This window comes from Cnephaeus nilssonii, assembly GCF_951640355.1.
Source record: "Cnephaeus nilssonii genome assembly, chromosome: 4".
NCBI lineage: Eukaryota > Metazoa > Chordata > Mammalia > Chiroptera > Vespertilionidae > Cnephaeus > Cnephaeus nilssonii.
The window spans coordinates 85,175,777-85,199,214 of NC_137075.1; the positions used below are offsets into that span (position 1 = coordinate 85,175,777).

The 23,438-nt window shown below is 45.2% G+C and overlaps 1 protein-coding gene across 18 annotated transcripts in view; it reads left to right on the forward strand.

Annotated features, from left to right (window-relative positions):
- The window catches only part of SIPA1L1 (signal induced proliferation associated 1 like 1), a 333,288-nt gene that overhangs the window by 254,429 nt on the left and 55,421 nt on the right, over window positions 1–23,438 (forward strand). For all 18 annotated transcript variants that reach the window (XM_079768725.1, XM_079768716.1, XM_079768714.1 and 15 more), the window contains 3 exons: window positions 4,035–4,608; window positions 5,229–5,503; window positions 14,320–14,589. In XM_079768725.1, the coding sequence (XP_079624851.1) occupies window positions 4,035–4,608; window positions 5,229–5,503; window positions 14,320–14,589 (1,119 nt within the window). The remainder of the gene's footprint in view (window positions 1–4,034; window positions 4,609–5,228; window positions 5,504–14,319; window positions 14,590–23,438) is intronic.

Genomic DNA, 23,438 nt, shown 5'->3' on the forward strand with positions numbered 1-23,438 from the left:
TGCCTGGCAAAGCCTGCGGCTCGAGTCCTGCGGATCCAGCCTCTCCTGTCTCTCAGCCTCCACTGGCACCTCCACCAGTCCTCTGCTCACCCCCCCGTTTCATTCTTGAGACATGTGGAGCTACTTACAGCTCCCAGAACATACTGTACCCTGCCCCTCCTCTGCACATGTTCCTCTCTGGGCAGGAATGCCTCTCCTCGCACACACCCCTGCCCCTCCTTCATCTGATGAATTCCTGCTTGCTTTTCTCTGGAGGGCTCCCCTTACCTCCCAGGACTAGCAACAGTGCCTTTGCTAGTGTTTCCAGTACACCCCACAACTCCCAGGGGACCGTGCAAACCACTGGATGTAGCACCCAGCAGACTTGGAGCTTCTGGAGGACTGAGCCTGTGCCATCTCATCCTTGATCCTCAACATCAGCCCGGTGCCCAGTGTATCGCGGGTGCTCACCGAGAGCTGGCTAGTGAATGCTATGGGAAGTCGAAAGCCCCAGGGAGCGAATGATGGGCACACATTTGCTTTTCCACTGTCTTTTCTGTCCTTTGCCCAGCTCTGCTTTCTCTTTCTAGGAAGCTTACCAGCCGGAAATCTGATCCAGGCTCGAAGATGGGGAAACTCCCTCCGTTTTAATGCTAAATCCCCTTCCTTTTAAATTTTGGGCTAGAAATTTACTGCTGTTCCCATGGTGTTTCAAAAGTCCAGGTGTCTTATTCTCACTTTTTTCCATTGAGGCTTCTGTTCAGATGTGTCTATAACATTCCCAACTTGAAATTGGCTCTGGGCATCAAGTAGTGCTACTTTTTCCAAGGTCTTTGATGTCAGCAAATGTTACAAGGTCCAGACCCACTATAAACAGCCTTTGGGTGGTCTCTTTGCCATGTGACTCTTATGGATGGTCCCTTTTGCAAGTACCTCAAGACTGGGAAGTTTAAATTGTTCTTTCAGGGGAAATAAGTGTGGTCTTGTCATAGAGCAGGCTTTCAGCTGTCCAGAAGCTCGGATTCCAATCCTGGCTCTCTCTGACAAGCTCTGGGCAATGGTTTCACTTCTCTGGTCTGTTTCCTGGAGAAGGGAAGAATCCATACCAGCTGTTCAAATGCAGGTTCAAGGATATGTCAAATGACCGAGTAAGACACAGAGCACCTTCCTGGTCCCTCAGGCTATTCCAAGATTTTGGAGACAGAACATATTTTGTGTTAAAGGGAACATATTCTTCAGTAGAATGTAAAACCAAGATGAATTTTAAGATGAAACTCAAGATTTTATTGGCAGAGTTTGAGGAACATTGAATTCTCCAAGTTTTCTTTCCATCCAGTGTTCACTTTCCATAACTGTTCAGCCTCTGAACTTCTGTCTGTCTGTCTTCTAGATAACCCTCTTGAGTAGAACATGCTAGTCCTCCACAATTCTGAGTAAATAAGGCATGGCTATAATTTTAAAGAATGTATTCTAAGGAGATGCAAAGTTGCATACAAGGCAAACGTGAGAATGCCAAGCCCTTTGGAATCTGCTATTTAAAAATAGCAAGAACCATTTATAATTAATACATTTTAAGTGTCTATATACAGCAAACTGAAATTCTGGAAAGGCTTCTTTTCTTCTAGAGGCAAAATATTCTTCCTACTTAGCTTTAGGCAACCTTATTATCAAGAGTTCAGAATTTGTGGTACTTAACTTAATGACCTCTAAACCTTGCAGAAAAGTTAGATTTACCCAAAAACAGAACCCTTTATTTGAAAAGAGCGTGTTAGGGTATCATCTTCCTCATCTTCAGTAAAGATTCTATTTCTAATGATGCAAAACTGACTTTAGTGTCTGTATCATTCACCTCCCTACCACAGTGAATCAGTGATAATTATAGGTTAAGGATTCGGTTCTTTTTCTCATAGTTTATTCTAGAGGCTTCTAATTGTTGGTGGGTTTTCAGTATGTTTGTCTCAAGTTCTATCAGTTAATAAATAGATCTGTAGGAAGCCAGTGAGTGCAAGGGGTAAGTGAATGGATGGTGCTCATATTCACACCCCCTCCTAAGCATTTTCCTCTCCTTATTTAAAATAAAATCACAGCTGCTTCTTGAGAAAAAAATGATTTGAAGTGAAATTAGCCAGAAAAGAAATTGCCAATTTAAAAATGAAAGATGTTAAATATTTCTGGATCCTCACAGGATTCCTCTTAGAAAAGCCAGCAAATCTGGATTTTAGCATCTTTTGCTTGACTTAAAAAAAAATATAACGTGATCAAATTTAAATTATACAGCTGTCAGTATTCAAGCCAGAGAGTTCACAGTAGACAAGAAAAATTGCCTCTCTAATACTTGCATAATTAGGCTATACTACATATGGAGGTTTCTTCAAATTCTCTTTTCCAGTTAGAAAATGGAGTGTTGCTTGCTACTTTCTTTGTCATGAAGTGAACTAGATACTCTTTAAAAAATAATAGTAAATTTCTGAAAAGCAACCATTTGGTGGCATTTTCTGACAAAATATATAAATTGTGTCCTGAAGTTGCTGTTTTCAATTTATCCTATTTTGACAAGAAGCAAATTTTTTTTGAAAAGCAAAGCCATGCTCTGGCTGGTGCGTTCATTGGTTAGAGCATCAGCCCATGCACTGAAGGGTCCCACGTTCGATTCCTGGTCAAGGGAATGTACCTGGGTTGCAGGTTCAGTCTCCAGCCATGTATGGGTGTGTGCGGGAGGCAATAGATGTGTCTCTCTCACATCAATGTTTCTCTCTCCCTTTTCCCTTCCCATTCCTCCCTCCTTTCTACTCTCTCTAAAAATAAGTGGGGAAAAAATATCTTCGGTTGAGAGGTAACAAAAATAAAATAATAAAAGAAAAGCCAAATATATAAGTACATATAAAAGTATAAAATAATGAAACTGAGTTCTTCAATTTATTTTTAAAGATGCATGCTCTCTATCTTCTTTCCATTCTGGGAGTTCAGGAGGAACAGATTTTCTATTGCTTTACAATTGCATAATTGACTTACTTTAAATAATTAGGTAATTTGAAAAGAGGGATGTTTGACCTGCTAGAGTCATCATTTCCAGCCCTCTCAAACTTTGCTGAGGCCTTGGATGAGACCTTGGGACATGATATAAAACACACAGCCTCTTTGTTTTTATTTAACTCCTGTTGTTCTTGTTGTTTTAGGAAATGTATTTTCCCTTTTGAGGTTAAAGAATAATAGGTTTTTACAGATTCTCGTATGGTCCTTGGGCCCACTTTTAGCATTGTGTAGGAGAAGTGACAAACAGGCTTTCTTTAGTCAATTTTGCTTAAAGGAATGAGAAAAGGAAAACATTCTCCTCACAAACAAATTGTCAAACACCAAAAGTAGAGAATGCGGACCAAAGAATAGCTCAGTTTGAAAATAAGACTTTAAAGCATTGTTGCTATTAATACTCTAGAGATCAAAGTCATTTTAATACCTTACTCAAATGTCAATTTTCATTTTTAAATTATGCTTTTGATTTGGTGGCATAATGCCTGATGCATAGGCCAACAAGTAATGTTTGTTTAGTTAAAAAGAAATTTTAATACATCTCTCTTATGTCATGCATCTTTTGGTATTTTCATGATAAGCTATTTGCTTAGGAGCGTCATATCTAAAATGGAAACCGCACTAATGTTCTTACAGAATCTGTACTTGTTCTGAATGGTCATGTGATTATACTAACTCCCCTGGGAAAGAATCAGTAGATATTTAAAATACTGTCTTTTATGGAGAATAGTCAGTAATTTTTATTTCATGGAGTTATATTTGGTTTACCATTTGTTAATGAAAGAATATTTTTACTTTAAGTTTTTGGGAGGTTTTTTGGCCTGGAAAAAAATGTGTTCTATAAATTCTAAATGTGGTTGAATGAAAGAAAAAGTGTGCTCATGGTAAGCAGAAATGTGCATTATTTCTTCGGGAATAGTGACAGTTATTTTCCTTTCGAGGGACATCTTTGTCTTCGAGAAAATGTGTTTTATTCTCATGCTTTGAGACTGCAGAGTGTTGACCAGCTTTTTTCTCCTTGATCTTAGTGTGGCTGTCACCAGGTCCAGAGATGTGCCTTCCTTTGGACCTCCCATCCCCAAAGGGGTCACTTTCCCTAAGTCAAATGTGTTCAGGGACTTCCTTCTGGCCAAAGTGATAAATGCAGAAAACGCTGCTCACAAATCAGAAAAGTTCCGGGCCATGGCGACTCGGACGCGCCAGGAATACCTGAAGGATCTGGCCGAAAAGAATGTCACCAACACCCCTATTGACCCATCTGGAAAATTCCCGTTCATCTCTCTGGCCTCCAAGAAGAAGGAAAAGTCTAAGCCGTACCCAGGAGCTGAGCTGAGCAGCATGGGGGCCATTGTGTGGGCCGTCCGCGCTAAGGACTACACCAAGGCTATGGAAATAGACTGCCTTCTCGGGGTCTCCAATGAGTTCATCGTCCTCATCGAACAGGAAACGAAGAGCGTGGTTTTCAACTGTTCCTGCAGAGACGTGATAGGGTGGACTTCAACTGACACCAGCCTCAAAATCTTCTACGAGCGAGGAGAATGTGTCTCGGTGGAGAGTTTCACTAACAATGAGGATATCAAGGAGATTGTCAGAAGGTTGCAGGTGAGCCTTTCCTCCCTTAACCCACGTGCAGTTTCCCTTTGACAAACTTCCAGGACAGACCAGAGCCAAGTCCCTGAGGCTCGTGCTTTTATCAGCTCCTCTGAAAACCCCCTTGACGATGTGAAGCAACACCAAGTTTACCTGACATTCATTCCCCATCATTTTTTCAGAAAGAAAAGCAGTAGGTCAGGGGAAGACACACTTACTGTGCATGTTGGAAACCATGGTGTGATCCCACCGCCTTGGTGACCAATGATGTAGCCCAGCCAGTCTGCATCCGTTGTTGAAAAGAATTGTTTGATTGGGTATCTGCCGCCTTGAATGTTTTTAAGGACAAAATAAGTAGCAGAATATGGTTTCTCTTGGCAGCCAGCTCCCTGTGGGTCTCTGTTAGAGGTTTCCTTGTCACTTCGGTGAAGCTATTGAGTTCTTTGGATGCAACAAATATGTTCCTTTTGGCCTAATGAATGGACCAGTGAAGGGGAAACAACCAGACCGCTCTGTGGCTGGCAGCAGAGTATTCAGAAGTGGCCCTGTTTGCAATGTGCTGCCAGTTCGTGTCCACCACTTACCACTTAATCCCGTTTCATTAAACCACGCTCTTTTATTTCCTTGTCTAGTTTGTGTCAAAAGGCTGTGAGTCCGTGGAGATGACTCTGCGAAGGAATGGGCTAGGGCAGCTTGGCTTCCATGTCAACTACGAGGGCATCGTGGCGGATGTGGAGCCCTACGGCTACGCCTGGCAGGCGGGGCTGAGGCAGGGCAGCCGGCTGGTGGAGATCTGCAAGGTGGCCGTGGCCACTCTGAGCCACGAGCAGATGATCGATCTCCTGAGAACGTCCGTCACGGTGAAGGTCGTCATTATCCCCCCGCATGATGACTGCACCCCACGGAGGTAGGTCTGCCTGGGCAGCTGAGCCTGAGGGTCCGGGGCTGGGTCTGTGTGCCGGGTGGAAGGTCTCCTGGGTAGGGGAGTAGGGTGCGGTGGGAGCACTAGGTTACATGCGACGCTGCAGTTCCATCCACGGCAAGTCTGATTGAGGACAGCTCCCTTTCGGCATGTGGCAGCAGCAGCTGGAAAGAATGACTCACTTGGACCGTTCCCAGGATTTACATCTCTCAATTTATGAAGTTGCTGTTCCAGATAGAGAAGTCTGGTAATAGCATCTCAAACATCTTGCACCAGTAGCTGAGAATCAGTGCACACTTCACAGTAGAAGGCACTCAGCATCGCAAGCTGTCAGGCTTTTTCCTCTTATGTTGCGTGACACTCATTCTTAGGAATCTCTCATTTGTACCCAGTTGCCGTCCAAAACTCAAAAATGCTGTTTCGACCCAGCTATCTCCGCCTGGAGGGCTGAACGTGACTGACCAGGCTTTTTCTTAACTGCATCCGTGTGTCAGGAATTGGCTTCCGATGAGCTGATCCTGCTCTCGGTTCTTTGGCAGTTGGTTCCAGCCTTTCCCCAAAGGGAAGCCCGGGAGCTCCCGCCCTCCCAGCTCCTGCCAAGCCAGCAGCGCTGGTGAAAATTCAATCTCTCAGTCTCTGGGGAGGTTTCTTGATGGAACAGATTTAATCAACTGTTACTTTTCTCCTTTGGGCATACACATGCTATTTTTGCTAGGTTTTTTCTTCTTTTTTCTGTTAATTTGCTTTGAACCCATTATTTTCTAAGAGTTTCTCTTAATATACCTTCTTTATCGGTCCCCCCCCCCCACCGCCCAAAATATGGTCTGCACCTGCACTCTCACAGATGCATGAACATCAGGTGGTAGAATGTATGAACAGTTATGATGGGTCATTGATGTCCTTTAAAAATAGGCAGCAGTGACAACCAAAATGTACTTCAGGTCTTCAAACATTGCAGGCCAGACTGTGATAGTATTTCTTAATATTGCTTCCCTCCTGGATGGTCTAGAGCAGCAGTCGCCAACCGGTGGTCCGTGGTGTCCAAAAGGTTGGCGACTGCTGGTCTAGAGAGTATGCGCCTCTGTGAAAATACGGTGAAATCCCTTTGTCTGACTGCTTTAAGACATGCTCTGTTTTGCCCGGCTGGTGTGGCTCAGTGGTTGAACATCAGCCAATGAACCAAGAGGTCACTGGTTCAATTACTGGTCAGTGCACATGCCTGGGTTATGGGCTCAATCCCCAGTAGGAAGCATGCAGGGGGCAGCTGATTGATGTTTCTCTCTCATCAATGTTTCTATCTCTCTATCCCTCTCCTTTCTCACAAAAAAAAAATCAATAAAAACAATTTTTTAAAAAGAAAGGAAGAAATACTCCATTTTGGATGATTGGATTTCTCTAGAAACCAAAATATATATCCAGAACTTTTTGTTTCAGCTATTTTTTTTTGGGGGGGGGGGGGCGGTGAATATTCTGAAACCACCTTGCACACATATCCTGCCTTTGAGTGGGCCGGGTCTTCTCTAGCTTCTCAAGCACATCAGCATTGGGGGTCACCATTCTGCTGAACTGGGACTCGAGACAGCTCTCGGGTGCGTCAGAAAGGCAGTGAGGGTCCTGCCAGCCCTCCAGCTGCTCTGTGCTCCTCCCCTGGGCTGTTTGTCTTCTGTCCCTTGATCTCTCCTATAGATTGCCTACTTTATTGTCTCTGAACAGGCAGCCATAAACTGGAGAAGATAACCAAGCTTTGTGACTTGTCCACCTTAATTACACACGGTACAGTTATCGCTCCTGGTCTGAGGACTAATCTCCTCAAAAGGAAGCCTGTAGGTCTCTCAACGCCACCTTGTTTGCTCAGAGCTCTTTTCCCTTGTTTCTGGTCCCCAGCTTGTATTGGGGGCAGGAGAGGGGAACGGGCGTGTGAGTGTGTGAGGAGACAGGTTGGAGTGGGAACATTGCTGGCATGGGTTGTGGATAGTGACTAGAAAGATGGGTTCATGATAGGAGGTGGCTTATGGACTGTGACATACCAGGCTAGCTATGCCTTCTGTGGTGTGTTGGTAAAAACAACATTGGCTGAGTATTTGATATGCCAAGTCTTGGAAAAGCACTTTCATATGGATTAGTGCATTTAGTCTTTATAACAACCTTGTGAGGTAATACCATTAATATTTTTTCTGTTTAAAGGAAACAAAGACCAGAAAGGTTAGTAACTTCCTAAGGTCATCATTAAGTTTTACTTGCAAATCCAAGCTCTTAACTGCTACTTTGTATGCTCGGGGTACAAACCCCACACACCAGTATAAGCAGGGACTTGTGGGTGACCTGGCTTTCTGTGGGGGAAAAGAGCCTTGGTTTGGAACATTTGCTAATTCCTGTGGTGTAAATACTCCCACTGCGGCCAATTTCAAGCTACTAACTTGACCCAGCTGAACACAGAGTTGGGATACAGGCTCACAGTTCACACTTGCAAACCAGGACAGGCGGCTCCCACCCACCCTGAATGGATGAGCCGTATTTGTCCCCACACTGCTTCTAAGTCACTAGTTCATCCTCTCCTAGCCAGTGAGCTCTGGTGGTGACATGACCCAGGGTGTCAGGATGCGGGGTGAGAGGGAGGCTGGGTGGAGGGTGCGCGTACCACACAGCCCACGAGCCCTGACTTACTCTGCTCCTTTCACTACAGTTTCCATCCAAAATGCCCGTCAGGCCTTCTGAGCAGGTGAGACGTGCCATCGATGCCTTAGCAGGACTGCAAGCCCTGCTCGCCCCACTCGCCCTTAGACCAACTTCAAAGGAGCAGTTGAAGCTTTAACACCTTGCTCTGATTTTTAGCAAAATAAGAGAATTCTCTTCTGTCATTTTTCTCCTTCTCCTCCGCACTTCACACTCCCACTGCTGTTTTCCCAGCAACTAATGACTCTCTTCTTTGACTAGTCACTCTCTTCTTCTCTGTCAGTTGTTACTGCAGCTCCAGCGAGAGGCAGAACAGGCCTCCCCTCCAGGCACGCTGCCCCCACTCCACCCCCTTCTCAGGGTCACCGGGTACCCGGCGGGGGGGGGGCGGGGGGGGAGGATGATTGTACATAATTACAAACATCAATGTGTGTTCACACGGGAGAGTCATTAATTAAGGAAAAGAAGGGGTAGGGAAAATAAAGCAAATTATCTGAGCCCCTCCTGTGTACCAGGCTTTTTAAAGAAATCTTCCCGCCAGCCCTACCTCCATTAAAACCATGAGGGGAACAAGGTTTGGAAAGGTTCTGAACCTGCCCAAGAGCCGGCCCAGCTGCTGCCGGAGCAGGTTTGGTGCTTCCCTGGCAGGCAGCGCCCTGAGTGAGCTGCACTGCAGGAGGGCCCTCCCCGTCCACCAGTTCATGACCAGTGTTAACCTGTCTTCACCTCCGAATCTGCCACCTCCGAACCCTCAACAGCCATTCTCTTGGCAAGATGGAAAATACCCAGAGAGCAATTAAACTGATGTTCTGATGGTGATGCCTGGGAGTGGGGAGCCCTTATGCTGTGGGGAGCCAGTCAACTACAGTTTTTAAAGAAAGCAATTAAGGGTCATTCAAGAGAAAGAGAGGAAAACCAACAAGTTACATAAAGGGAGCAAATTACCTTATAAATAAAATTGGGTCACAAAGTCTTTAAAAATGCAGAAGCCAGAGGGCAGCAGTTAGAGGTCCTCGGGCTCACACCTCTCCCTTTTCAGAGGGTAAATGCTTTTCCTGAGCCAAAGTCGCACACTCGCAGGGACCTCGCTGTCCTCAGACACCTAACTTTCCTGATTCAGGAGTCCAGTCTTATGATGATTTGTTCAATATCCTGCTCAACTGTGTTTCGATCTGCATTTCTTGGTGTCCTACAGAAAAAGGAGAGAATCATGGGTAACAAGAAATTAAAGGAAACGGAAATAAAAAACTGAAGAAGCGAGTAAGGAGATAGGGTGTGTTTCAGTTGACGAGGGTTTCAGCACGACGCTTTGCGTCACGTTTAGCACTGAATTTCTAATTTCTGTTGACCACAGCTCTTTAAGAAGTGCCCAGTTTTCCATTTTGTCATTGGCTCTGCCCTGAGTGAGATGCGATGGACACTATAAGGTGAAGAAATTTGGGGATTTGGAGTAGAGGTGTCCTTTCGTTAGTGACTGACCTAAGTCTACCCAAAAGTAGATTAATCCTGTGAGTTCCAGTCCTGCCTCTGCCAGTTCTGGCCTTGTGGTCGTGGGCGAATTAGCCTCCAGGCCTTCGTTCTCTCACCTGATGAATGGGTAATGATGTACGACTGCGGAGAGTTGTGGGGCTTGTGAGTGCCGGCCATTGTGAGCTCCGAGTGGTAGAGTTGTTCATCACCAGATTTCACTTGGGATGATGTAATGCAGGTCCTTTTAGGACATTCACGCGAGTCGTTAGAAGCCAGCTGTCGTCACCTTTGTTCTTCAGTGTACTGCTCACTTCTGGTTCACCTCTCGTCGTTCTTGTATTTTATGGAGGGCAATGAGTGATGGGAAGCAAGTGGATAGTCCCCCCGCCTTGGGAGGCAGTAGAAATGGCAGAATGGCTGGGTGTAGCTCCTGGAAGCTTTGTCTTCCATTCTCAATGAATGAATCCTCGCTCCCTGCCTGGGCCTTGTCAGACCACATCCTGTAATTGTAGGGTATGCAGGTGTCTAGCTGTCTGTTAAGAGTGATGGAAATGAAGACGATAGAGAAGAGAAAAATCTTTGGCTAATAGGTTCTTTTAACCAGATTCAGTATTAAATGTTATGCAGCTTCAAAGACTGTTTCAAAGAGTGTTTGAGCTGGAAGAAAGTTTAGGGACTATCGATCTTAAAACTTCCATTTTACAAAGAAAGTAAGGCCCCCAAAATGAAAGCAGCTTGTCTGTTTTACATTGCATCATTATTGTTTCTGTGTCATTATTTATTAACCTCTACTTGATGCAGTGCGGACTTGAAGCAGCCATTGAAGGTACATGTAGAATATAGAGTATCACGAAGTTAAAACTCAGTGAGGGCATCTCTGTGTGCATGGAGGGCGCAGAGGAGGGGGGAATAATGGAAAAGTGTGGCCGAGGGGGAAATTTTTTAAAAATAGTGTCCACAATACATGATACTGGAGTTCTGTACATGTGGCGGTTCCTAGCAGCCAACAGAAAGGGCAGAGGTGATAGGTCCACGGAGTGTGCATGTTAAAACAGACCATTGCTGAGGAGAAGCTAAGCTGGTCCCGACGGGGAATTGGAAAGACATTTTCCATGGGTTACCGTAAATGTTATTAATATTCTTTTGATGAGCTACATTATTGCATTATATCTGCAGACCCAGAGCACTAGATACTACCGTATTTTCCGGCGTATAAGACGACTTTTTAACCCAGGAAAATCTTCTATACGCCCAGTCGTCTTATACGCCAGAAAATACGGTACATCAGATGCCATATTTAGTTAAAAATGGAAGACTTCAAACAATACTACAGTAATACCTCTATGACAGCCAAAAAAAAAAAAATGTTGCAGTGGAATATTTGTCAGAAATCAGCCTTAAAGCTGGAGTTTATATCAAAGCCTAAGGTGATATTTCCTCATCAGAGAAAATGGTTTATTGCATAACTTATTGAAATCGATTTAAGAGGTCACACCTGGTGTATTTTTTTTTTTAAATGAAATGAAGTAACATAGAGTGGAGTCGATGGAAGCGTCGGAGGAAGAGTGTGTGTGAGTGTGTATTGGTGTTTATGCTGTATCACAGTGTAAAAGGTATTTCTTACTGGGATTGTGGTCTAAAAAGTTTGAAAGCCATTGTCATTAAGGCATACTAGGTGTACCGGTTAATAATGCAGATTTTTTTTCAATAGATGGAGTTACACACATGTTGATATATATGCGATTTGATATGTATGCTATTTTGTTGTATTGACAACAAGCTTCAAAACTTCATATGTCAAATTTGCTGAAGGTGATAACATCATAGATATTTTTATGCTTAAAAATGTCGAATTTCGTGCCAAAAAAAAGAGCATTTGCGGGAAATTTTAACTCATTACTTTATTTTGAAGAAAAGTGCTGCTGAATATTTGGGAAGCTTATGGTGAACATGCTCCATCTCAAGATACTTGTGAACACTGGTTTAAACGCTTTAAAAATGAAGATTTCAGTGTAAAATATAAAGAACCTCCAGGTCAACTGAAAAAGTTTGAAGACCAACAGTTACAAGCATTATTGCATGAAGATGCCTGTCAAACTCAAAAACAACTTGCAGAAAGATTGTTTGCTCAGCAAACCATTTCTGATAATTTACAAGCAATGGGAAAAAATTTTAAAGGAAGGAAAATGGGTGCCACATCAACTGAACGAAAGACAAATGGAAAACAGAATAGTTATCAGTAAAATGTTGCTTCAACGGCACAAAAGAAAGTCTTCTTTGCATCAAATTGTGACTGGCGATGAAAAGTGGATTTATTTTGAGAATCCCAAATGCACAAAATCATGGGTTGATCCAGGTCAACCATCAACATCGACTGCAAGGCCAAATCGCTTGAGAAAGAAGACAATGCTCTGTGTTTGGTGGGATCAGGAAGGTGTGGTGTATTATGAGCTTCTAAAACCAGGTGAAACCATTAATACTGATCGCTACTGACAACAAATAATCAATTTGAACCATGCTTTGATCGTGAAACGACCAGAATGTTCCAGAAGACACGGCAAAGTAATTTTGCTTCATGATAGCACACCATCACACACTTCAAAACCAATTAAAGACACGTTAAAAGATCTTGCCTGGGAAGTAACCCACCCGCCGTATTCACCAGACCTTGCTCCTTCCGATTACCACTTGTTCCGATCAATGGCACACGCACTTTCTGAGCAGCATTTCAAAACGTACAAAGATCAACCAAAGGACTTGTGTGCATGCATAAAGCCTAACCAATGGACACAGACAACAGGGGGGTAAAGGCATGAGTGAGGGGGTTGGAGGGGGATAATGGGGGATAAGGACACATATGTAATACCTTAATCCAGTGGTTCTCAACCTTTCTAATGCCGCGACCCTTTAATACAGTTCCTCATGTTGTGGTGACCCCCAACCATAAAATTATTTTCGTTGCTACTTCATAACTGTAATTTTGCTACTGTTATGAATCGTAATGTAAATATCTGTGTTTTCTGATGGTCTTAGGCGACCCTGCTAGCGGTTCTCAACCTGTGGTGAAGCCTTAGGCAGACGGTTGACCTAGGCTTTGGGGAGTCAGAGGGAGTGGTAAGGAAGCTCCACGGAAAGGTGCCCATTGGAGACTTGGGCTAAGACCGGGGAGGGCAAGAACCCAGCAAACACAGGTGCTTTAAAAGTAGCTCTTTCGGGAGCCAGGGCTGTCACGGAGATGGGGGGGCTGGGGTCGGAGGTGTACACTGGGGTTATGTGTGAGATACATGGACAAGATCGTGAAAGGAAGTCACCTTCCACTGTGCTTATTCTTACGCCAACATGAGCCCTTCCCCAAATCAAGACCAGGCCTTCAGCTGGGTGCCCTTCGGACCTGCTCTGTCCAACACAGGAGCCACAAATCACCCCCCACAGAGCTCTTGGAACATGGTTAGCCCCAAGTGAGACGTGCTGTGAATGTAAAAGACCCCAAATTTAGAAGAATGTAAAAACCTCATTAATAGTTTTTAATATGAGTCTATTGATTATATGTAGAAATTGTAGCATTTTGGACATACTGGGTTAAATTAAATTAATTTTACCTGTTTTATTTTCCTTTTTTAATGTACTAAACCTTTTAAAAGGACATAAGTGGCTTGTACTTGTGGCTCGCATTTTATTTCTCTGGGACAGCAGTGGCTTGGACTCGCCGTGGGTTACCTCTGAAGTGCCTCTCAAGGGCTGTTTCAGGATCACCCTAACCTCCTCTCTACATCCGCCCACCTGCTTCTCAGTCTTTGACATTCCTGTAAGAAAGAAAGAAATTTTTTTCCGTTAATGATGAAATTCGGATGCCCAGTTTGAGTTAATGCTTTGGTAGGAATAGGCTTTTTTCAGGTAATGTTTGATTCTTCCTGGTTTGGAGTAAAGGGAATGGAAAGTGGGTTCCACATTTTCTAAGATGTGGGAGTTGGGATAGTGGCTCAAAAATGGGCTAAAGCAACAGAAGACATTTGTGCCTGCCATTAATGTCACTACCGGGGACAGCCCTGCTGTGGGAAATGTCTGACTTTGGGGGGAAAAGAAAGCCTGATTTGAAATTATGCTTCACTCCCTGGTAATCTGATCATTGCAGAATTTCTATAATTGCCTTTTTCTTTCTCCTTCTGAACTAAATTCAGCTCTCAGTTTGGATTTCAAGATTTCTCTGCACTGAATTTTTTTACTCTCAGGATCCTAACATTCAAAACTGCACATCCCAGTAGAACCCTGATGTAAAATGCCATGAGGAGTCTGAAGCTGACTGCTTGCTTCTCCCCCCCCCCCCCCGCCCCCGTCTTAGGGCTTGCCCCCTGCCAGTCACGCTGCCCAGTGGCCTTCCCTCCTCAGGTCTCAGGACGGACTCTTCCCCCCACCCCCACGAGGGTGACATTGGCTCTCTGATTTTCAAGGACTCCATGCCTCAGACTCAAGAGTTGGGGTTGGGCAAAGGAGAAGTGTAAGACTTCTGGGGTTCTGATTTTTCGAAAGGAAACTAATTATAGGACCCAGTGATTAGTGAAGTATTTGATCCATTTTGGCTGTTAATGAGAATCCGCGTGGTTGCACCAACAAGGAAAAATAATACTAGTTTTTCTTCTCTCTGTGCCCTCCCCCCGTAGGAGTTGCTCAGAAACCTACCGCATGCCCGTGATGGAGTACAAGATGAACGAAGGGGTTTCATACGAGTTCAAGTTTCCCTTCCGAAACAACAACAAGTGGCAGAGGAACGCCAGCAAGGGGCCTCATGGTCCTCAAGTGCCGGCCCAGGTGCAGAGTCCCATGACCTCGAGGCTGAATGCGGGGAAGGGGGACGGGAAGATGCCTCCTCCAGAGAGAGCCGCCAACATTCCCCGCAGCATCTCCAGTGACGGGCGCCCCCTGGAGCGGCGGTGAGTGCGCCTTCGCAGGCTGGCTCCACATCCGTGCCCCCGATTGAGTCGCACCAGGCTCGTAAGCACTAGCTTTTAGGTCTTCCCATATTTTACTAGAAACCAAGAATTGAAACTGAGATGCCTGCACCAGCGGCTTTCAAAGCGTGGTGGTAGCATTCCAAAGCCGTGGGGGTAAAGGAGGATCTATTCCCCGCATAGCACTCGGCTCCGTGTATTGTGTCTGTGCTCTGCTCATTCATTTCCCTGTGGGGTCAACAGAAACCATTCTTGCACACTTAGTAGCCTTGTGGCTTGGAACTCGGCAGACGCTTTGAGGTGACATTGACCGTGACATCATCTCGGACAGTCTTTGGGGATAAGTGATACAGTAGCAACAGAATGAAGGTTTTTGGTTGAGTGTCTGTCACTGTGCTAATAATTGTGAGAAACAAAAGCAGCCAGTACAGCACAAACATATTTTCCACTGCTCTGTAAGTTGCGGGCGGGGGGGGAGGGGGGCGGGAGGAGGGACAGTGGATGTGTTAAAACTCGGTCCTGAGTAAGATAAGCAAAAAGAAGAGGCATCGAGGGACCCCAGAAAGTGAGAATCCAAGGTTTGTTGTTAAACAAGTCACTGTAGATTCCCTCACAAATGATAACTAGTTGGCTCTTAACAAGGATGCCCCAGCACTTTTGTCTGCAATTCATTTGTAAAATGCAGTGCTTTGAAATAGAATCTAGGCCAAAAATTAAACTGGATTAAGTACTTTTAAAATGTAAATAAAAATTGGCTATAAAATTGTAAGTTGTGCTATAAAATTTGTTAGTCCCACTTACCTGAGCTCCTGAAAAGGGCCATTTCATTCAGTTACCTGTTAGAGGAAGCCAACTTCTTTCCCTCTGCCCACTGCCCTTTCCCCATCACTTCTGCTTGTCTTGAGCTCATCTCAGAGATCAGCTAGGGAGGGATCGGAAACCCTCAGTGGGAGTAGGCTCTGCTCCTGGCGCTGCACCGGCAGAAGGAAGGACCCTGTGGGAGCCAACACGGTCCCTGGCTCATCTGAGCAGCAGGAACCAGGTCCCACAAGAACAGGGTGGCCAGGAAAGGGGTCCTAGTGATGCTGAGCCGTCATTGCTTCAAATTCAGAACAGAAAGCTGCAAGTTTTAAAAATCACACTATGATGTCTTTTAACCTAGTCTGTCTTTTGAGCTTGTACATCAAACATTGTCCCTTCACTACATCAGAAATACTGGAACACTATCTCTATGTATAAAAGCCTAAGCGACCATTCGCCCGGTATCTATGATGCACACTGACCACCAGGGGACAGATGCTCTGGCCGGTAGGTTAGTTTGCTGCTGGGGTCCGGCTGATCAGGACTGGGCGAGACAGGCCAGACATGTCCTGGGTGAATCTGTGCAGGGGCTGGTTTCGGCCCTATCCCCACAGGCCAGGCCGAGGCCGAGGGACCTCACCAGTGCACGATCAGGGCGAGAGGAACTGCAGGAGGGCTCCAGGTATGTCTGGCCCGTCTCACCCAGTCCCAATCAGCGCCTGCTGGCCGGGAAAGGACCCTACCAGTGCACGAATCCGTGCACCGGGCCTCTAGTGTATAAATAATTTAGTAAAAAACAGACAGACTAACTAAAATTAGTTGTCTTTTCAAAATTCCTCATTTAATCCTGGAGATTTGTTTACAGAGCCTTGCTATTTATCTCAAAAGAGTCCTCTCCCAGAGTGGCTGCATTCCCATCTGGACTCCTCACTTTCCATTATTTTTGAGGAGGAAAAACATCCAGGAGATCTCTGAATAAATTCTTTGTTCTGCACATTCTGCATTTGGCTCTTTCAGAGGTGCGTGTGCACTGGAATTCATGATTTGGCCCGAATTTTGAAAGATGAACCTAGGAAACCATTGTTTAGAGAAGGATGCTATTTTCTTTCTGTCCAGAACAATCATCGGGCTTTTACAAGTGAGATTGTTTTTTTGTGTGTGTGTTATTTTCTTTATACAATATTCCGTGTAATACAATAGCAGACCATACTTCAATTCCACGTTGAGTTTAATTTCTGCCACAGACACTAAAGATGGTTGCTGAACATACCGACTTCCCAAAGTGGAAATATTTTTTGTAGCTAATGATTGTCCTGTGATGGAGCAGCTTTTAGTGCTAGGCGATGCCTCACTTCCATTGCTTCCAGAGGGAGGGAGCCCTGTGTGTTCTGGAGGTTATTTCTTCCTGCACTTGTGTGTCTGCCTTTCATCGTCACTCCACCCAGAGGAAAAGCAATCTCGAGGTGCTCACCATGGAAGGCCGCGACTCTAAGCTGTATAGGTGAAGTGGAAGACATGAGCTGCCAGTGGTTTGGGGGGAAATTTAACCTCCATTCCATTCCCTCTCAGGCTTCTTAGTTTCAGGTATTCTTTAGACTTGTCTCAGATTAAAGGTCTTATGATGGAGGATGTGGGTGACTTGGAAAATCCCAGCCCTACATTTTCAGGATATCCAGGTTATTTGGCTCATTTTCATTGTGAAGTATGTGACAATTTAGATGGATATCCTTTTGTAAAAATTAAAGAGTTCGATTTCCTATTCCATCATTCCTAATTTTTATTAATACAATATATTTTTTTTAAGTTTTAACTTCAAGTCACAAACACAAGGTAATAGTTGAGGAACTCTTTTGCTGCTATTTCAGGAATATCCCCAGCACAGAATAGACTTGTGACATTTCTCAGGAATACTTCCTGAGTCCTTCGCGAATCGAGAGATTCATAAAGTTTACCTGGGACTATATTTCTTCCATACAATATAGCTGAAATTTTTAAGCATTTCTTATGTAGGCTTCCTGAGAACAGAACACCTTGCTAAGAGATGGAAGGGACTGGTTGGGCACTTGACTTTGCCCTTCATCCCAGCCCTGCCCTGGGCGCCGTTTCCATTTGTACCTGGGCAATCTCTAAAGTGTGGACCATTTAGGTGAATCACAAACAGAACGAATGACAGGGTCTGCCATAAACTGGATCTTGCCTTATGATAACAATGTGAGCCTAGTGTCAGGACCAAAGTGTTGCCTTCAGTGCACTAATTTTTCTCTCCCAGGTTAGGCACGTTGTGTCTAACTGTAGAGAAACCAGCTGTGTGAGCGTAAGTTAGCAGCCATCTCCAGTCTACCTACTACTCAGACAAACCTCCTTCGTTCACCAGGACTGGGTCCAGCATGGCTCCTTTTACATGAAAACCTTCATTTACTGCCTGTAGAACCATAGTTTTTCTTGAATTGGATGCAATATTCTAGACTTCCAGGTCATTAGGGACAATTTTTTAAAACAATATTTGTGGAACACGTTGTCATTTTCCTTTAATACCAAGGTCAGCCTTAGCTGGTTTGACTCATGGATAGAGTGTCAGCCTGCAGACCAAAGGATGCTGGCTTGGATTCTGGTCAGGGCACGTTCCTTGATTGCAGGCTCCTCCCTGGACTGGGCCCTGGTCAGGGCTTGTGAAAGAGGCAACCAATTGATGTGTTTCTCTCACGTCGATGTTTCTCTCTGTCTTTCCTCTCATGTTCACTCTCCCTAAAAATCAATGGAAAAATATCCTCGGGTGAGGATTAAGAGCAACAAAAAAAAATAAATACCAAGGTCAGAATTTATATGGCATTGCAAAACGTGTTGGTGTTTGGAGTTTCTAACAATTGTTTCACTTAATTGTGTTCTCTCTATACATTAAGAGAAACTGATGCAATAGGGGCAGAATACTCATTTGCCATAAAAAAGAATAAAGTCTAATTCTATCTGATTTAAATATATGAGCTTTATGCTCTCCAGGTGGCCTTTTGAGTATGGAATTTTCTAGTATTTGTGGGGATGGTATTTATCAACAGAATTAATTTTGTTCAACAAAAATAGTCACTGCAATGCAATCATTCTTTTGGCCTCAAATTTATCTAGAGTGTAAAGGTAGGGCTGAAATAAAAATAGCTGGCTGAAGCACATCCAACTGCTGTTTATACATAATATGCAGGATAAAACCGTGATCTGTGTTAATGTGCTCTGAAAAGTTCAGCCCAGCTGGCGTGGTTCAGTGGTTGAGCATCAACCTATGAACCAGAAGTCACAGTTCAATTCCCAGTCAGGGCACACGCCCGGGTTTCGGGCTCAATCCCTGGGGTGAGGAGTGCAGGAGACAGCTGATCGATGATTCTCTCTCATCATTGATGTTGCTATTTCTCTCTCCCTCTCCTTTCCTCTCTGAAATCAATAAAAATATATTTGTAAAAAAGAAAAATAGAGAAAAGTTCAGCTCTTTCAGGTGTTTTGTATAGACAACAGGCATCTTAGCATATAAAAAACTAGAGGCCCAGTGCATGATTAAATTATGCACGTGTAGGGTCCCCTACACACTTTCGCTTTCGATCGCCGGGGAGCTGGGTGCCTGTCCACTGGTGCACCAGGCCTTTCAGAAGCCTCCGCCCCGTCAGAGGCTTCTGAAAGGCCTGGTGCCTGAGCGGACAGGCACCCAGCTCCCACGCTTTCGCTTTCAATTGTGGGGGAGCTGGGTGCCTGTCTGCTGGTGCTGGAGCGGACAGGCTCCCAGCTCCCCCGCTTTTGATGGTCCGCGGTGGGACATGAGCTTGCTGCCCCAGAGGCCCCTTCTGTGCCGCAGCACAGCCATGGCGCAGACGCTGAGCTCGCACCGCCGCTGGTGACGCGAGCTCAGCGTCCTGCTGGCCCAATCGGCCACCCGGGCCACCCCGAGTCCCGCCTCCCCGTGCCTCCTGGCCAATCGTGGGCATAGCGAAGGTACGGTCAATTTGCATATTTGTCTATTATTAGGTAGGATGTTCCTTTCTCTGTTTTTCGATGGAAGTATTACCAGCCTTTATATAAATACTTGGTGTTGGATCTTACTGAACTAGTGCTGCTTTTGAGTTTTGCCAGCATGCCCTACTGTCCCCTTTCCCCACTTCATTTAGCTCTAAGTGTGGGGGTGGGGAGTGCTTCTTCATTTACATAGCGTTACAGAAGGCTGCATTGGCAGCCCACCCCACCTCTCCTTAGCAGACACTAGTAGCCTGCAGGGCCGGAAGAGTATGCCTGTGAATATTGTTGAAACAGACTTAGAGTTCTCCTCTCAGAGAGCTGATCAGTCGTGTGCTCATCCAATCTGTATTTTTAAGAAAATGCTTTCTAAATTTATTTCATACAGGGTCTGTGCTAATTTTCACTATCATTTTCTACTTTGAGACAAAGCAAGCACCTGTGAAATCCTTCCTCTTTCTTTATTTAGACTAGAGGCCTGGTGCACGAAATTTGCACACAAAATTCGCGCATGAAATTTGTGCATGGGTGTGGTCCCTTAGCCTGGCTGGCGACCAAAGTGTGAGTGTATGGCATGGAAGGGCAGGTCCCAGCTGACCTCTGGGCCCTGGGCAGCACCTGGGCCCCTGGGTCCCCACGCACGCCCCCTCCGCCTGAGTAACAGCACCCGAGTCCCCATGCAGAGATGAGGTGAGTGCAGCTGGACTCAGTGTGTGCCTCTGGGCTGCCCAGTGGCGCCGCACGGAAGCCGGGCGGGCAGTGCGCTCTCTCCCAGCCAGCCTTGCAGACTGGTTCCTGTGTGAATCCACAGGGAGCCCGACCAACCCCTGCAGTCCCGGCGGCTGTGGCCCGGCTCACCCGAAAGAGGCCGCGTGGGTGCAGGGTGGGCTCCTCGTGGGCACCTGAGCAGAGGGGCTGCCTCGGCACACGAGCCCTGGTGTCCCTGGGAAGGGTAGTAGGGGGAGAGAGAGCTTGGCGGACACCCCGCATTCTCACTGCACCTCCGTCCCTGTCACCCCCACTTCAGGTAGTTGCCCCTGGTGGTCAGCACACGTCATAGGGAGTGGTCGAACTCCAGGTCAAATGACCGCCCAAGGGGCCAATTTTCATATTAGGCTTTTATTATACAGGATTAGCTGAGGTTCGAAGTTTCAGGACTTGTACTTTCCAAATGCCGTCCCCCTGGATCATAGTTTGACTTGACTGACGGATCCTTAAACCATGGAACTTGGCTTCCCTGGCATTGCTCAGGCCTCAGCCCTCTGATACCCATGTTTGTAAAGCTGGGGGACCCTCCTGCCAACTGCTTTTGCTTGTCTTCCAGACTTCACTTTTTTTTTTTTTGTCATTTCTGTAAACCTATCTCATCACCCCAAAATTGTGTGTGCCCTACAATTTCTTTCTCATTTTTTAAAATCCCATGCTGTGCAATATCTTAGAATAGTTTATTTCGGTAACCTCAGCCATCATCTGTATGTAGGCAGTTCCTTAGTAGTATATGTTTTGCCTTGATCTCTTTACTTTTTATATTCATACTAGAGGCCCAATGCACAAAATTCATGCAAGGAACTCAGACCTCACAGCCCTGGCTTCACCTGGAAGGTCATCCTGTCTAATTAGCATATTACGCTTTTATTATTATAGATGCCTGACTACCTACTGAACCACCTTCACTTGAATGTCACTGTGTCTCCTACAAGTCCAAGTCCAAACTGCCTTCAGTTTCTCTCCTGCCCCTCCACCACCTATACTTCTCTCGTGGCACCCACCTTGCTGAAGGACTTTGCCTTCTACCTGAGTATCCAGAGCAGGACTAGGATTCATAATTGCCTTCCCCCCTTTACCCCCCTCCTCTCCATCTCTACACCACTTAGTTATCAAGTCCTTAGCATCTGTTGCGTTCCTCATTTTTAAGCCTCTTCCTGTCGTTGCTTTGGGGACTCTCATTTCTCAGGGAGATTCTTCTGGCAAGAACATCTCTCCATCCCTCCATGCTGCAATACATGTGTGTGGAACGGTCTAATAGAAATGGAAGTCCTCCTCAGGCCATGCCTTTTCATACCATCTCCCCCTGTGAGATCCATGTCTGGCCCCAGGCATGTCCATGACTGTTGCCATGTTTTCTCTCTCCTTCATGCCCTTACACCTGCTCTCTGTTCACTCTGTCCTCCATGCCCTCTCTCGGCAGCGCCTCACTCTGAGAAGGCTCCTTTAATTTCTTCAAAACACTCCTCCCACCTCTGCTTAATTGCCCCTTTTGAGATTGTTCGTATCACTGAAAGTTGTCTTTCTTCCAAGAATGTGTTCTTCACTATAATCTTCTCCGTCCATGTTCCACCTTCAGGCAGTCTGTCTTACTCATGGTCGTATCCCAAGAGCCAGCCTCAGATTCAGGAGTTTTAACAGGCTCTCAATGAATTTTTTAAAGACTTTATTTAGTAATTAAACCACTATGCAAAAGAACTTACTTAAAGAAGTGGGGACAGAAGTAAACCAATTCAGGAGACAATAAATCACTTTATTATTTTTTTCTATTGTGGTAAAATATGCATAACATAAATTTTACCATTTTGACCATTTTTAAGTGTACAGTTCTGTGGTGTATGTACATTCACATTGTTGTACAACCATTACCATCATCCATCTCCAGAACTGTTTTATCTTCCCAGACTGAAACTCTGTATCTGTTAGCCCTAACAACCACCATTCTATTTTCTGCCTCTGAGTTTGACTACTCTAGGCACCTCGCATAAGTAGCTTCATATAATAGTTGTTCTTTTGTGACTGGTTTATTTCACTTTAGCATCACATCTTTCAAGGTTCATTCATGTTGTAGCGTTTTGTCAGAATTTCCTTCCTGTGTTCGCTGGGGCTACTATAACTGAACACCATAGCCGGGTTGGGGGAGGGGCTTAAACAACAAGTTTATTTCTCACAGTTCCAGTTCCGAGGCAGGAAGTCCAAGATCAAGGTGCTGGCAGATGCGGTTCTTGATGCAGACGCTCCTCCTGGGCTGCAGGCAGCCACCCTCTCGCTGTGTCCTCACAGGGCAGAGAGCAGACTCTGGTTCTTCCTCTTCTTATAAGGGGACCATTCCCATCGTGGAGGCTCCACCCTCAGGACCTCATTAAGCCTAATTACCTCCCAAAGGTCCCCTCCTCTAATGCCTAATGGGGTTCGGGCTTTAACATATGAATTGGGGGTGGGGAGTGTGGAGTGGGGGTTACATTCAGACCATAACCTTCCCTTTTTCAGGCTGAGTAATACTCTAATATTCCATTGTGTATATATAGCACATTTTGGTTATTCATTCATCTGTCAATGGACACATGGGTGGATCAGTTTATTATAAAAATTAAATGATAGATAAAAGCAAAACACTCTGTAGTCGGATAAAGCTATAAAATTAAAGCTACATTTAAGTAGAATTCTTTAATTTTTTGGCTAAGTTTACAATTCTACTATTTTAAAAGTATATTGTGGGTAATGCTGTTTGAAATTGACTCGGTGAAATTTGGGTTGTTCTTGATTAAATTTCCTGTAAAAGGTTTTAATTTGATTGCAATTGAATTAGGTGGGGGCGGGGGTTGTTTTTTATCTGCCAGGTTTAGGCAGAGAAAGCAGAGGGCCATGCTGGACTTAAACTCACCGGGCTCTTAAGGCTCTGTTTCCCCCAACCCTCCAAAGGAGTTGGCTACTCCAGCATTCACATTGCAGTTCGAGTTCAGATGATTGGCAGGCTCACATCTTTAGATTCTGGTACAAAGATGTTTCCTGTTGAAGATTTAGGGCAGCCCAACTGGCATGGCTCAGTGGTTGAGTGTCAACCTATGAACCCGGAGGTCACAGTTTGATTCCCAGTCAGGGGCACATGCTTGGGTTGTGGGCTCCATCCCCAGTAGGGGGTATGCAGGAGGCAGCCGATCAATGATTCTCTATCATCGATGTTTCTCTCTCTCTCTCTCTCTCTCTCTCTCTCGCTCTCGCTCTCGCTCTCGCTCTCTCGCTCTCTCTCGCTCTCGCTCTCTCTCCTTTCCTCT